Here is a 13,559-nt window from a genome sequence, read left to right as displayed (position 1 = left end):
GTTATTAAAACCTACAAAACTTAGGTACTCATAAACTAAAACTGGCTCATCATTTCTAAGGTTTTAAAACCTGTGTAATACTAAGAGGTCTGATGTCCACACAAGCCTAGGCATCATTCACTCATTCTTTCACTTGTTAAGTACCTATGATGCACTAGGTAGAAGTCTAGGCTCATACTGAACAGCTGGTACGGTGCATGCACACACAGATGTTTGAAATGGGAAGGACATTTGTTAACATCGTATCATCAGCTGTCTTGAGGTGGTTGTAGATGGTCATTGCTGCCATACTTTTTGGTTCTTAAATGATAAATTACTGTTGGTTTAGCTCTTTCATTAGCAATTTGATGTGTTATTGATTAGCCATAGAGCAACTAGTGATGAAGATCCGCCCAGCAGTATTTTTAACCACAGCATTTTAATAATTGGGCTTGCAGGCATGCAATTCAAGTGCGCCTCTCTTTCAAATTTGTATTGCAAAACCATATTTGTATATACAAACTAAAAGTACTTGTACGCTTTTCATTATATGCATCTAGTTTTTTTACACAGCAATCTGAAAATGGTTAAGGTAAATGATCTTGGGGTCTGTTGCTCCACTTAAATGTAGGACTTGGTTAGAAAAGTGTAATAACTACTGGTCTGAACCATTCCGTGGGTTCCTAGTTGCCCGTTTTCTCTAATACACATTTGGGCATTTTATCAACTTATGTCTTAAATTCACTGGACTATAATTTCCTGTAGATAGGGGTCCTGTCTCATGACTCCATAGTAGTCTGCCTTATGCTGACATATTGACGTGTCCTTAATGAACATCTGATTGATTGATTTGCTAAATGACTGACACAGAATTAAACCTAATGCCCAAAGCTCAGTCATTAAGGCAAGCCTGTATAAGTGAATACATCTCTTTTATTCCTTGATGCATGTACATTTATTAAGATGCTTAATTTTAATTAATGTCTTATAATTTTGATAGAATTTTGACTCTGGTGAAGTATAAAATGCAATAGGTAGAAACAAATTGTAAAAAATCAAGAAATGTTAAAAAATTCCTGTTGCTTACCTAGTTCCCTATTGAACCTCATTGTCATACTAGGAATTACAAGGTATTAATGTATGTGTAGTCTTTAGGGGATGAAATTACTAACAAGAAAACTAAAATAATAAAAGACAGAATTACAGCTCGGAATGAATGGTTCTGTAGACAAGTTGGAGTCACCTGACATTTTTATTATTAATATCATTCCAAAATAAGATGAGTTGAGCTGATGCACACAGGTACCCAAGGGATTAGATTATCTGAAATTCCTTTGTAGGAAGCTACAATAACAAAATGTATTTTAGGAGAAAACAATTTAAACAAAGTTGCTTAATCGTAGTATGTTAAATCAAACCATCCATACCTATAATCATTTTCGACTCAATGATATATAAAAGTATAAAAGGGAAGCCAAAAGACATGTTGACAAGCGCAAATCAGTACGATGACTGTGAACTGACAAGGTTTACAAACACTGGCTTCCTGCTCTGTATTAACAAACTGAAATCAATTAGCTAGATCATTTGGATTCCAGTTTGATTTCCAATTATTGCTTTATTCCTTTAAAGAAAAACAGCTGCAAATATATAATGTGACTTTAGGCACTGAAAACATCAATTCTTTTGAGGATGACTTTCTAGTTCACTCCCAATATTTCACTGACAAATTCTCCAAGAATATGTTAGATCTATTTTCTAACTGCCACCTACCTCGTATTACAAAACCAAAGGTATTGCCTTCTTTATGTAATGTGACCTCCACTGTTCGGAAAATAACACTCGATCCTTGAACAGCTGAATGCAGGAAAGAGAGGGAAATATAAGTCTTACATCATAATAACATTTCTGGATTTTTTGATAGGCATAACATATTACAGATCCCTTGTTGCAAATAATTCTTACTGAGTAATAAAACAGCAAAAAATCTCTTTTAAAGCAAATGTTAGAAAAAAGTAATTGGAATGATATATAAATACCATAAAATAGTCATCTGTGTAAGCGACTTATATAGGTCCAGGTGGAACCAGAATCAGAGACACTTCCTCTCCTCTTGTGTAGCCAGTTTTTAGAGCATAATATTCACATTTTTAGAACTCTATATACCAAGAGCAACAATCTTCATATGATAAATGGAATTGTTTTCCCTTTGTATGATGCAAAAATAATGATTTTTGTAAAACTTATGAAATAATTGTCTTTATATTGCTTTTTGCAACTAGAACAAGAAGAAAAAGTATTACTCTCAGATTGCCATTAACAGATTAAGCTGATGTAAATTGATTTTCTGACATGATGCATAGCAATTAAACAAAGACATCAGCAACCAAAATGAAACTTGGAGAGCAAAAGAAATGTGAAGTACATTCAAAATATTACTACTGACAAATAAAACAAAGAGCTACTTAATTTTATTTGATACCATCATGCTTAGGTTGTGTTTGCCTGGTTATTGCTCTCATTTCACAAAATGAAATTGCATTGCCAAGTTGCTATCTCTAATTACATTATACACGATATGAGGGGATAAGTTATATGAAGGTATAGTAACTAAACTATTCTTTAAGATTTTTTTTTTTTCCAAGAAACTGGTGAGTAGTTCTGATTATATGATACACTACTGCTAGATTTTAAAAACCCAAACATTTCTAAAAATTAATATTTTATCATTATGGATACGAGGCTATTTTTATTTGGAGACAGAAGAGTTGGCCATCGATAGAATCTGATGGTCTTAGCGCCTTGTCTTGAATTTGTACAAGGATATCTAATTGTCTCAGGCTGTGTTCATCATCAATGGCACAGTTTTGACATTGTTACCAGGTCCTGAAGGGCTTCTTCCATCAAGCTATCAACAAGAACATATAGACAGAATTTAAAGGCATCTCTGAAAAGAACGTTTCTTGCCACTGACAGAAATAGAAAGTAATTTTAATTAAGCATTAATTACAATTATTTTTTACTTCTCAGAAATTCTGAATCCTCAAAGGAATGGACATGATTAGGAAAAGTACACAGTTAAATTCATAAAACTGCACACATCCAGCTGAGACATAAAGTACAATAAGAATTTGGATCTGCTGGAAAACAACAGAAACCTACAGCTGAACAAAATGTTTTGGTACACTGCTGATTTAATTAAATGTCATCTTCTTGCTATCAGGGGAATTTCAGTTTATTCTAATCAGCTGGAAAGAGTGCATATGAGTAGCTCAACGTGTTGAAGTACAGTTTTAATTAAATTTAAAAAACTGGGCTCAAACCAAATGTTTTATTTCCACCACCCAACGAGCCACTTGAAGAAATTGGTTAAGAACATGATCTTTTTGTTCTATTAAGAAAAAGATAAGGGGAGAAATAATTAATGAGCATCTACGGTGTGCCAGGAACTCTGCAAAGTGGTTTACAAATTTTATTTCATTTAATCATTAAATCAACTTTCAATTACATACAACCAAATTCTAATTCTGGGCCACCTGTCCTTGTTGGCTGAGTGTCTGTTCGGGGAAGGCAAAGCACTGTAATTTTAATTTTGCCTGAACTAAATCTTGCTGACCATAAAATCTTACAATCAAATCTAAAGTCAATATAAAGACTTTGGGGATTACCTACAGCTTTAGATTATCCACACTACCGCTGTTCATCATTTACAAAGATAAATGGGAATGTTGACTACATTTTAATATACTTAATGAAATAGATTTGGTCTTTATTATTTATGATTGCACGACTGGCTCTTGGTGGCTGGGTTTTCATTTTCAGCACCAGACACCCTGTTTGGCCACATGAATTTTACTCATTACTTACACGTGTGTATGTGGACACAGCGATCCAATTAAGGGGCATACCCAAAGAATCAAACCAGGCACATAGGAGGGCTAGGGAGAAACCAATTTTATAACGCAAAAATACTCCTCCTAGGGATTTCAATTGTACTGTTGTCCCTTGTTTCTATATGTGCATATGCATGTATTTCTAGATCATAAAGTGACATTCTCTATTTTATTATGGTAGATTTAGTTTTTCTAAATTATATACTATTTCCCTACCTCCCCAACCCCTATATCTATAGGAGAAAAGGAGTTGTGCACTTCTCCACCTCATTACATTGGATTTGCACAGCTGACTTGCTTGGGCCAATGGGATGTTAAGAGATGCGAGCAGAGTCTGGAAATGCGCTCCTGTGGTTGGGCTTGTCCTGTTTTCCCTCTGCCATTGCCATAGGAAGAGCTTCCCTTGGGGAGCTGATGCTTCTTCAGACTACATCCCAGACTGAAGCACGTGGAGGAGACCTGGGATGCCCACCTCCCTGCCCACCCCACCCCCATCATCATCATCACCATCATCACCATCACCATCATCTATCATCACCATCACCATCATCATCTATCATCACCATCACCATCATGACCACCATCACCATCATCATCACCATCATCATCACCACCATCACCACCATCACCATCACCATCATCATCACCACCATCACCACCATCATCATCACCATCATCACCATCACCATCATCTATCATCACCATCACCATCATCATCTATCATCACCATCACCATCATGACCACCATCACCATCATCATCACCATCATCATGACCACCATCACCATCACCATCATCACCATCATCATCACCACCATCACCACCATCATCATCACCATCATCACCATCTATCATCTGTCTATCTCTCTTAGAATTAGAAATGAGAAGTAATAAGGCTGTCACCGGGACATGCTTTGACATATTTATTTGAATTAAGGAAGGACTCCTTCCAATAAAAAGCTAGTCTGATTTAGCTGATGGTTTAACAATGAGGACTGCCTTTAACAATAAGATTCCATGGCTGAGGTTTTCCATAAAACAAACGAGGGAAATCTGTAGCTCCAAGGTTTGAATGGAAATAGTATTTAAAGATGTATAAAATAAACATCATGCTAAAAATTACATCTTATCCAACTATTGAAGCTTATCATAAAGAATTTTAGGTGTTAACTAAAAGCTGGATGAGAAATATGTAATATTTCAAAATTCTTTAGGGGTTATGTGACCAAAAAGTTTGAAGGCACTCCTCTAGAACAACTTTGAATACGCAAATATCCAAGATACAGTCTGGTAATATTCTCTCTAAATACAGTCTCAAACACCACATAATTCTAAAGTCAAAAAGAACTTTAGGGGTCATGGAGGTCGACTATTTCATTTTCACTAAGAAACTGAATCTCAGAAGAGGCTTGCCCAAGGTCAAAGTTCCATTTTCCTTCTATCAGATCTCTATCTCTCTCTGTCTCTGTATCTCTCTCCCTATCTCTCTGTCTCTCTGTCTCTGTCTCTCTCTCTCTCTCACACACACACACACACACACACACACACACACACACACACACACACACACCTTCCTCCAGTTCTTTCTGGACTCTGGGGTTGGCTGTGCCTCAGACTGCTGTGATCCTTGAGAGAGTTACAGTCTCGGTCTCAGGTGGCCTACCTTTCAGCAGGCAGCCCTCTTCCGGGGCCTCACGGCTGCTGGCTGGCTCCTGCTCTGGCTGTCTGAGCTCAGTGAAAGGGAGGCTTGTTAATCCCTTCACCTCCCTGAACTCAGAGATCTTATTAATTTATCTAAACATAATAGAAAGAGACAGAGATAATCCTTGGCGAATAGACCTCTTCTATCTGATTTCTACCACCAAATTCACACTTTTGTGTTTGAAAATATTTTCTGCTTTTCCATCAGCTTTATTGTGTGAGGGAGGAAAAGCTGGTATAAGCACCAAGTCAGGATAGGTTTTAACCCCTGAAAGTTTTGGAGGCCCAGCCTCTCCTCGTTAACCCTACTAATGCTACATTTATTCAGGATATTACCTCTCTTTTGGAAAATTGTAACAGCTTGGGGGTTTATAGTCTCTGATCTGTTCTCCATTTGACCTCTTAAAATAAGTCTAAAAACCCTGATCTGATGATGCTGTTCCTTGGCCTTAAAAGCTTTGAAAGGCTCCTCACTGCCCACTTGACACCATCCACACCCCACACACATGGTTTACAAGGCCCTCCTTCACTTGGTGCTTGTTTACCTCGCTGGCCTCATCCTCTCCAGGCCCTCTCTTTCCCTTTGTGTTCCAGCAACTCCAAACCGTTTGCAGGTCAACCTACGTACCAGACTGTCTTCTTACCTCCTTGCCATACACTGTGCCTGGAATGTTCATCTTCCTACTGGACCTATACAAACTCCTTCAGGTCTACCCTGAAATCCCCAGCTCTGGATCGCTCATCATACACAGCAAACGGCACTTCTGGCCTCACCCTGAGAGCTATACTTAGAGCTCCTCTTAGGAAGAGGCTGTGCTTTCTTAATAGTCATGTACCCAGTGGAATAAAAATGCTTAATCAAAGAGCATTAGCTCTAGCTATTTGACTCCTCTTGGCAGTGGTTTAAGACAGTGATTTCAAAGCAAACTGCCTTTAAGTTCAAGAAAACACAGTACTTTCAGGGGGATAATAATAACAGTAACAATGGCTAAGATGCACTGTGGCTCAGCGAGTGCGTGCTTGTGATCTAAATACTTTACAGGATTGCAGCCTTGATTTCTTACAAAAATTCTACGTTATAGCCATTTTATAGCTGAGAAACCTACAGTTCAGAGGACGTAAATAACATGCCCAAAGTCACAAAGCTAGAAAGGGACAAAACTGACATTGAACTAGTGACGCAGCCCAAGCTCCCAATACTCTATTTTACTGCCTGCTCGTACTGAAAATGAAAAATGTTGTAGCGAGGTTTTAGAACACAGATTCCAATGGATTTTGTAATAAAATCATCATTAGCTTTTCAGTGTTAGATTTTATGTTAAGGATAAGAACTCGTGATTGGTATATACACTCACTGCTCTGAGTGCTGTCATCTGGTCCCAAAGCTTCAAACACCATCCATAGCCCCATTACTCTTACATCGACACTTCTGGTCCAGATCTTTCTCCCAAACACCAAACTGCATCTCCAGCTCTTTTCTTGACGTTGTCTCTTAGCATGTCACATAGGCACCTCAACGGTAGCATCTTAAACAATGAACTTCTGATCTTCTCCTTGCAAGTCAGCTCTGCCCACATTCTTACCCACCCCCTTTAATGGCAACTCCATCCTTCCAGCTGCTCAGACTCAAAATCTCCTGCGGGCCTTGATTTCTCTCTTTCTGCACAACCCACATTAAATCTATCAGGAAATCCTGTTGGCTCTATCTTCAAAACAGATGGGGAATATGAGCGCTTTTCACCATCTCCACCACCATCTTCCACCTGGATCACTGCAGTAGCCCTCCAATGCTCTCCCAAGCTTCTACCCTTGCCCCTGCAGTCTATTCTCAACACAGCAGCCACAGGAGGCTTTGAAAACACACATCAGATCATGTCACTCCTCTGCCCCAAACCATACAGTGCCTTCCTGCACCATTCAGAGCAAAACCTAAGGTCTCTCCAATGGCCTACACAGATGCTCCTATCCTTCACACCAGGGGTCCCCAACCCCCAGGCGGTGGACCGGTACTGCCCGCCACACAGCAGGAGGTGAGCAGTGGGCGAGTGAGCGAGGCTTCATCTGCCATCTCTCCCCATTGCTCGCATTACTGCCCGAACCACCCCACCCTTCCCCTCCCCTTCAGCCATGGAAAAACTGTCTTCCACAAAAATCATCCCTGGTGCTAGAAAGGTTGGGGACCACTGCTTTATACTTCTGAGCACCTCCCCCAGTTCTCTTCATGCTTACTCTGCTCCAGCCACACTGCCCTTCTTAATGCTTCTAGAACAATGTGAGATATTTTCCTGCCTTTTTATCTTAGCACTGGCTTTTCCTTCTTTCTGGAATTCTTTTCCCCCAGAAATCCACACAGCTAACTTCCTCACCTCCTTCAAGTCACTGATTAATGTCACCTTCTCAATGAAGCTATTCCTAACCACTCTACTTAAAACTGCCAGGACTTCCTGGTGGTGCGGTGGTTGAGAATCTGCCTGCCAATAAAGGGGATATGGGTTCCATCCCTGGTCCTGGAAGATCCTGCATGCCGCGGAGCAACTAAGCCTGTGAGGCTCAGCTACCGGGTCCATGTGCTGCAACTACTGAAGCCTGAGTGCCTAGAGCCCATGCTCCACAACAAGAGAAGCTCGCCCACCACAACGAAGAGTAGCCCCCACTCACCACAACCAGAGAAAACCCGCACGCAGCAACCAAGACCCAACATAGCCAACAGATAAATTTTTAAAAAAAATGTAATTCCACCCCCAGCCCAGTACTCCCAACGCCTCTCTTTGCTTTCTTTTCTTTTTCCCACAGCATTCATGACCCATAACATTTATACTACATACTGCTGACCCTTGAACAACATGGGTTTGAACTGCATGGGTCCATGTGCATATGGGTTTTTTCAATAGTAAACACTACAGTACTGCACGACACCTGGTTGGTTGAATCTGCAGATACGGAACAACACCGCTTTTGGAGAAACCACATATGTGGAGGGCCAACCATAAGTTATACACGGATTTTCAACTTTGCGAAGGGCTGGCGCCCCTAACTCCCTCATGACTCAAGGGGTACCTGTAATTAACTTATTTATTGTGGTTTTACTTTAATATCTGTCTTCCCCTGCTAGAATATAAATCCCACCGGTGTACCTTGTGGGGGTTGGAACAAAGTAATACTCAGTAAGTTATTGCTAAACAAATGAATTACTATCAGTAATAATCAATCTGAGTTCTCAGTAGTACAGAAGAGCAAAGAGCTGACTTTGGTGCCTGCTAATTTGAGAAAGATATTTAACTTAAGCCTCTGTGAAATGAGAATAATGATAATAGTGCCTTACAGTTTTGATTGATTTATATATTTATTATTTATCAAAAATTTTTGTAGTGCTAGGCACTGTCCTAAATGCTTTACAAATACTGTCATTTAATCCTCATAACAGATCTATGGGTAATATCATAGATTACTAATATCATCCCCATTTCTCAGATGTGCACACTGAAACACAAGAAGCTTAAGTAAACTTTCTCAAAGGCATGTAGCTAATAAAAGTTGGACTTGGGATCTGTCTGGCTATTTGACACAAAAATCCAGCTCTGATGTTCACAGATGGCCTTAAGGAAACATGAGTCCTACGTAATTTCATTATTTATGCTCTTTTACATTCCTCCTGAGTAGGCTGTAGCAATTCAAATAATTTTTAAATATTAAGAAACTGTGCTCTGCCGTTCCTGTAATAAGACAATGATGGCAAAAGGGAAAAAAAAAAAGAGAACCAATAGTTTTAGGCAAAAACCTGGTGCAGCTCTTCTGCCCCTGGACCGTGATGACTTACAGACTGGCGGCAGCTCATACTCGACTTCCAGAACCACTCTTTCCCCAACGTTCTTCAGCAAGCTGATGATCTCATCGTGGCGGAACTTGGCCAGGTTGATGCCATTCACCGCTTTGATGTAGTCACCCACATCCAGCTGATCACTTCTGCAAAACAAAGAATGTGGTCTCCGTGGACCGCTCCATCCCGCAGGCCAGTCTGACCACGTTTCCCGCTTTCCCATCGTGGATAAGCACGCCAGCCCAGAAGGCCGACACAGAGGGAGTTCCTGCCTCCTAGGATGTAGCTGGTTGGTCAGAGCAGGTGTGCAGCCGGGGGTGAACGAGAGAGTCACGGATCCCTCTTACTCATGCGGACTATGTACTTCCCAAGTCCTGTGCTGGGTCCCTCTTACTCATGCGGACTATGTACTTCCCAAGTCCTGTGCTGGGTCTGCTGCTGTCTCTGAGTTTTTCCTAACCCTTTACCTCTTTTATTTTTAAAGAGCACCATAAAACAAAATAAAAAATTATTTTTTTGCTGCTCTGCACATAAAGACATGGTGTCTGAGGGCAGATTATCTGCATCCTGGACACACTAGAACTTTTCCTTTCTTCTCATTCCCTCTCATTTGTACTGCCTGCCTTTTGGACATTTTACCACTTTTGATATCTTCACTGGGAGTGTGTCCAGGACCACCCACAGGGTCAACTTATTTTGCTATTTATTACTTACAGTGGGACTGATAAAAAAAAAGTATTGGTGAAGAAGAAATCACAAAGAAAGTACCAGGTTTCAGTAACATTCTCCTCTCTCTTCACCATCATAATAGAACTCTGGAGCTCTCAGTCAAACTCTACTTCTAAACCAAAAGCAGGCAGCAAGACCAATGATAGGACTTAAAATCTAGCTATTCATGGTCTTTTGTGTTTCCATACAAATTGTAAAATTTTTTGTTCTAATTCTGTGAAAAATGCCACTGGTAATTTTATAGGGATTACACTGAATCTGTAGATTGCTTTGGGTAATATAGTCATTTTCACAATATTGATTCTTCCAATCCAAGAACATGGTATTTGTTTGTGTTACCTTTTATTTCTTTCATCAGTATCATACAGGTTTCTGAGTACAGGTCTTTTGCCTCCTTAGGTAGGTTTATCCCTAGGTATTTTATTCTTTTTGATGCAGTGGTAAATGGGATTGTTTTCTTGATTTCTCTTTCTGATCTTTTGTTGTTAGTGTATAGGAATGCAAGAGATTTCTGTGTACTAACTAACAAGGACCTACTCTAGCACAGGGAACTCTACTCAATACTCTGAAATGGCCTATACAGGGAAAGAATCTAAAAAAGAATGGATACATGTTTATGTATAACTGATTAACTTTGCTGTACACATGAAACTAACACAACATTGTAAATCAACTATACTTCAATAAAAATTAAAAAAAAAATCTGTGTCACTGATAAGGACCTTCAATAATGTTTTCTCCCCAAATAAAAATACCAAATTCATTTATCTTACATAAGCCCAGCTCCAATCATTCCTGCCTCAGAGCCCCCAGTCTGTAATACATGCTGTCACTCTTAACTCAGGTTTACTCACTGACATTTATTGGGCAACTTAATTGCCTAATGTTCTGTGACAGCTCTTATTTTTGCTGCTTTTCACTATTATGCAATGTGATTACTGCTCCCAAACTTTTCATGTTTTTTATACCTTATTTCCTCTAATAGATTATAAGCCCCCTGAGGGCAGGGATCTTATCTTTACTTATTTTGGTTTACTACTTGTGAAAAGGTAGTGGTTTAAATAATAAATATTTGGTGATCGATAATACTGCAAATATAAAAAAAGGAAAAAAAGAAGATACTACTGAATATAACTGGCACAGCGTTACTTTTAATTATAGCACCAATCCATGTGAAAATGGCATTCTCGCCCTCTCCCCTGCCAATCACGCATGCTTTAGGGGCTACATATGAAGAAGTCCTGGAGATACAGGAAATCCTAGCATCATGGATTGGCCATGACTGTTACAAATGAAAGCAGGCTATGGTGTGGAAAGAAATCTCTTAAAAACCATAATGGAAAAGAACAGAAAAAAGAACATATGTGTATGTATAACTGAATCACTTTGCTGTACAACAGAAATTAACACAACATTGTAAATCAACTATCTTTCAATTAAAAAACAATCTGAAGGAAGGAGACGAAGGTGCTTGTGTTGACACCTGCCTGGTTTGCAAACAATACCCCAGATCACGGAGCGATCAATTGGATTGAGCTTATAAATTGTACCAACAGGTTGATCATTGAAAGTAATCACTATTTCAGGTGACAATTAAAAGGCAAGAACTTTAAAACTTAATTTGTGCCAATGTAGATACAAATAGTGGTGTCCAGGATTTAAGGGACATTAACCTCACTTTGAATGAAACCTGGCCATTCCACACCCTCTTTCTGACATAGATTTAGAATTTGTCTGCAAAGCAAACCCACCCGTGTCCAGCACCCAGGACATTCTGCCGTCAGCAAGAACCAGTGCAGTCTGCAGTTCATCAGAACAAGGACAAAACGAGACCTCCTCAACTAAGGCTTCTGTCCTTTTGGAAACCACCTCTTTGTCTTAATGAAAATCTCACACGTCGAAAAGTTGAGAATATGCAGGACAAGCAAAATTGTTACTTAGAAACTTGGAGTTGGGTCTCCCTCACTTTCTAGGCTTGTCATGTCCCTCTGTTGCCGTTCCCCCCACTCAATCCACAGTCTGGGTCACCTGTTTCCCGTTAGATGACTGGACTGTCTCACTCCCACTGCACCTGTCTGCTGTTCAGTGGCAATCTGAGGACTAGATCCACGCAGGCATTTTATAATTAAAATCTTAGGAGGGCTTGGCTGCTCCAGAGATGACGTGAGAGCTCCCTGGCGACTTTGGCACAGGCCAGAAAAGCCACGCTTTGGAAACGTGCCCCCCTGTGCTTCTGCCCAGCAGATGGCAGCTGTCATGTATTTGTTAGTGACCTTTTCTGATGGAGCTTTAATTTTTGAATTAATTACACCTTGCCTTCCTTTTGCTACGTTTTCCCACGAGGCAGTTACCTAGCAGCAATTCCTCCCTGCCGCAGGTTAGATACTCTTGGCTTGCCATCCTTGTCAATTCCGCCCGAGACGGTCAGCCCGAGGGTGGTGCCTTCCTTCTTCATCAATTCAACCACGGTGGAGCCCTTGAACTCCTCTGTTAAGAGAAAAGCATCTGCTTTAGTAAATGACAGTAGAAGCACAAGGGGTTGTTTTTGTGGCTGGTGAAGTGACTCCTCCCCATAAACTCTGCACTTTTTCTTTTGTGGGAAAAGATCTGTGGCCTCTTTCCCATTGCAATTTGCAGAGTATCTCATAAAGATGAGCATGCAGACAGAGCGGAGCAGATATTCCATTACGGGTTATTAAAATGGGTACCAATGGGGTAGTTCGCTCTAGATTCACAATAAATGGTCTGACATGGCTTATGTACAAGGATAATATTCGCCCTTTGTTTTCTGTCATTCCGAACTGATTTTCTCTAGTGTCTCTCCTTGCAATTCCAAAGGGAACAACTGAGAGTCATAAGATAAGGGGCCAGAATGGAATTTTAAATAATAATACAAAAGCATAGAGTGCAGCAGCAGCCTCCAAGTTCCTGATACATTTGTGCTGAGGAAGCCAAGTGACACATTAGAAGAGCTTTCTACAGGTTCAAGAAAAATATTATTGACTTTTTTTTCACTTTCAGAAAACAAAGCACAACAGCTCCAAAATGTGTCACGGTATGTCAAGGCAGGGTTGGTCCTCAGAATTCCCAGGGAACTTCTGTTAATCCTCACTCTCTACTTCCGAAATGTGAAAATCTCACCGATCTTGTGGGGATAATGTCTCTGCACCAAGAGGGAACCTAAATCTTTTGATTTTAGGCACCACCGAAAGAAAACTTTACCACTATCTTTGCTTTCAGAAATAAAAATGCATCGGTATTTATCTACCCAGAGGCTAACTATGATTGTTTTAAAATTCTCTGTTACATGTATCCCTCCCCCCATACGCTTTCTAGGTAGGGATGGGGAAACTCGACAGTTTTCCAACTCCTCTTGAATCAGGTTATGAATTTCAGGGGTTATGAACTTCTAGGACATCAGAGACACTCATTAAAATGCAA

The 13,559-nt window shown here is 40.0% G+C and overlaps 1 protein-coding gene across 14 annotated transcripts in view; it reads right to left on the bottom strand.

Moving 5' to 3' along the window:
- The window catches only part of GRIP1 (glutamate receptor interacting protein 1), a 690,600-nt gene that overhangs the window by 145,953 nt on the left and 531,088 nt on the right, over positions 1–13,559 (bottom strand). For all 14 annotated transcript variants that reach the window (XM_057741777.1, XM_057741778.1, XM_057741785.1 and 11 more), the window contains 3 exons: positions 12,470–12,605; positions 9,390–9,535; positions 1,753–1,836 (listed from right to left, as the gene is read on the bottom strand). In XM_057741777.1, coding sequence (XP_057597760.1) covers positions 1,753–1,836; positions 9,390–9,535; positions 12,470–12,605 — 366 coding nt within the window. The remainder of the gene's footprint in view (positions 1–1,752; positions 1,837–9,389; positions 9,536–12,469; positions 12,606–13,559) is intronic.

This window comes from Hippopotamus amphibius, chromosome 7 (assembly GCF_030028045.1).
Source record: "Hippopotamus amphibius kiboko isolate mHipAmp2 chromosome 7, mHipAmp2.hap2, whole genome shotgun sequence".
In the NCBI taxonomy this organism is placed as follows: domain Eukaryota; kingdom Metazoa; phylum Chordata; class Mammalia; order Artiodactyla; family Hippopotamidae; genus Hippopotamus; species Hippopotamus amphibius.
The sequence above is the reverse complement of the archived record's forward strand: the minus strand, read 5'-3'. Positions and strand labels throughout refer to the sequence as shown.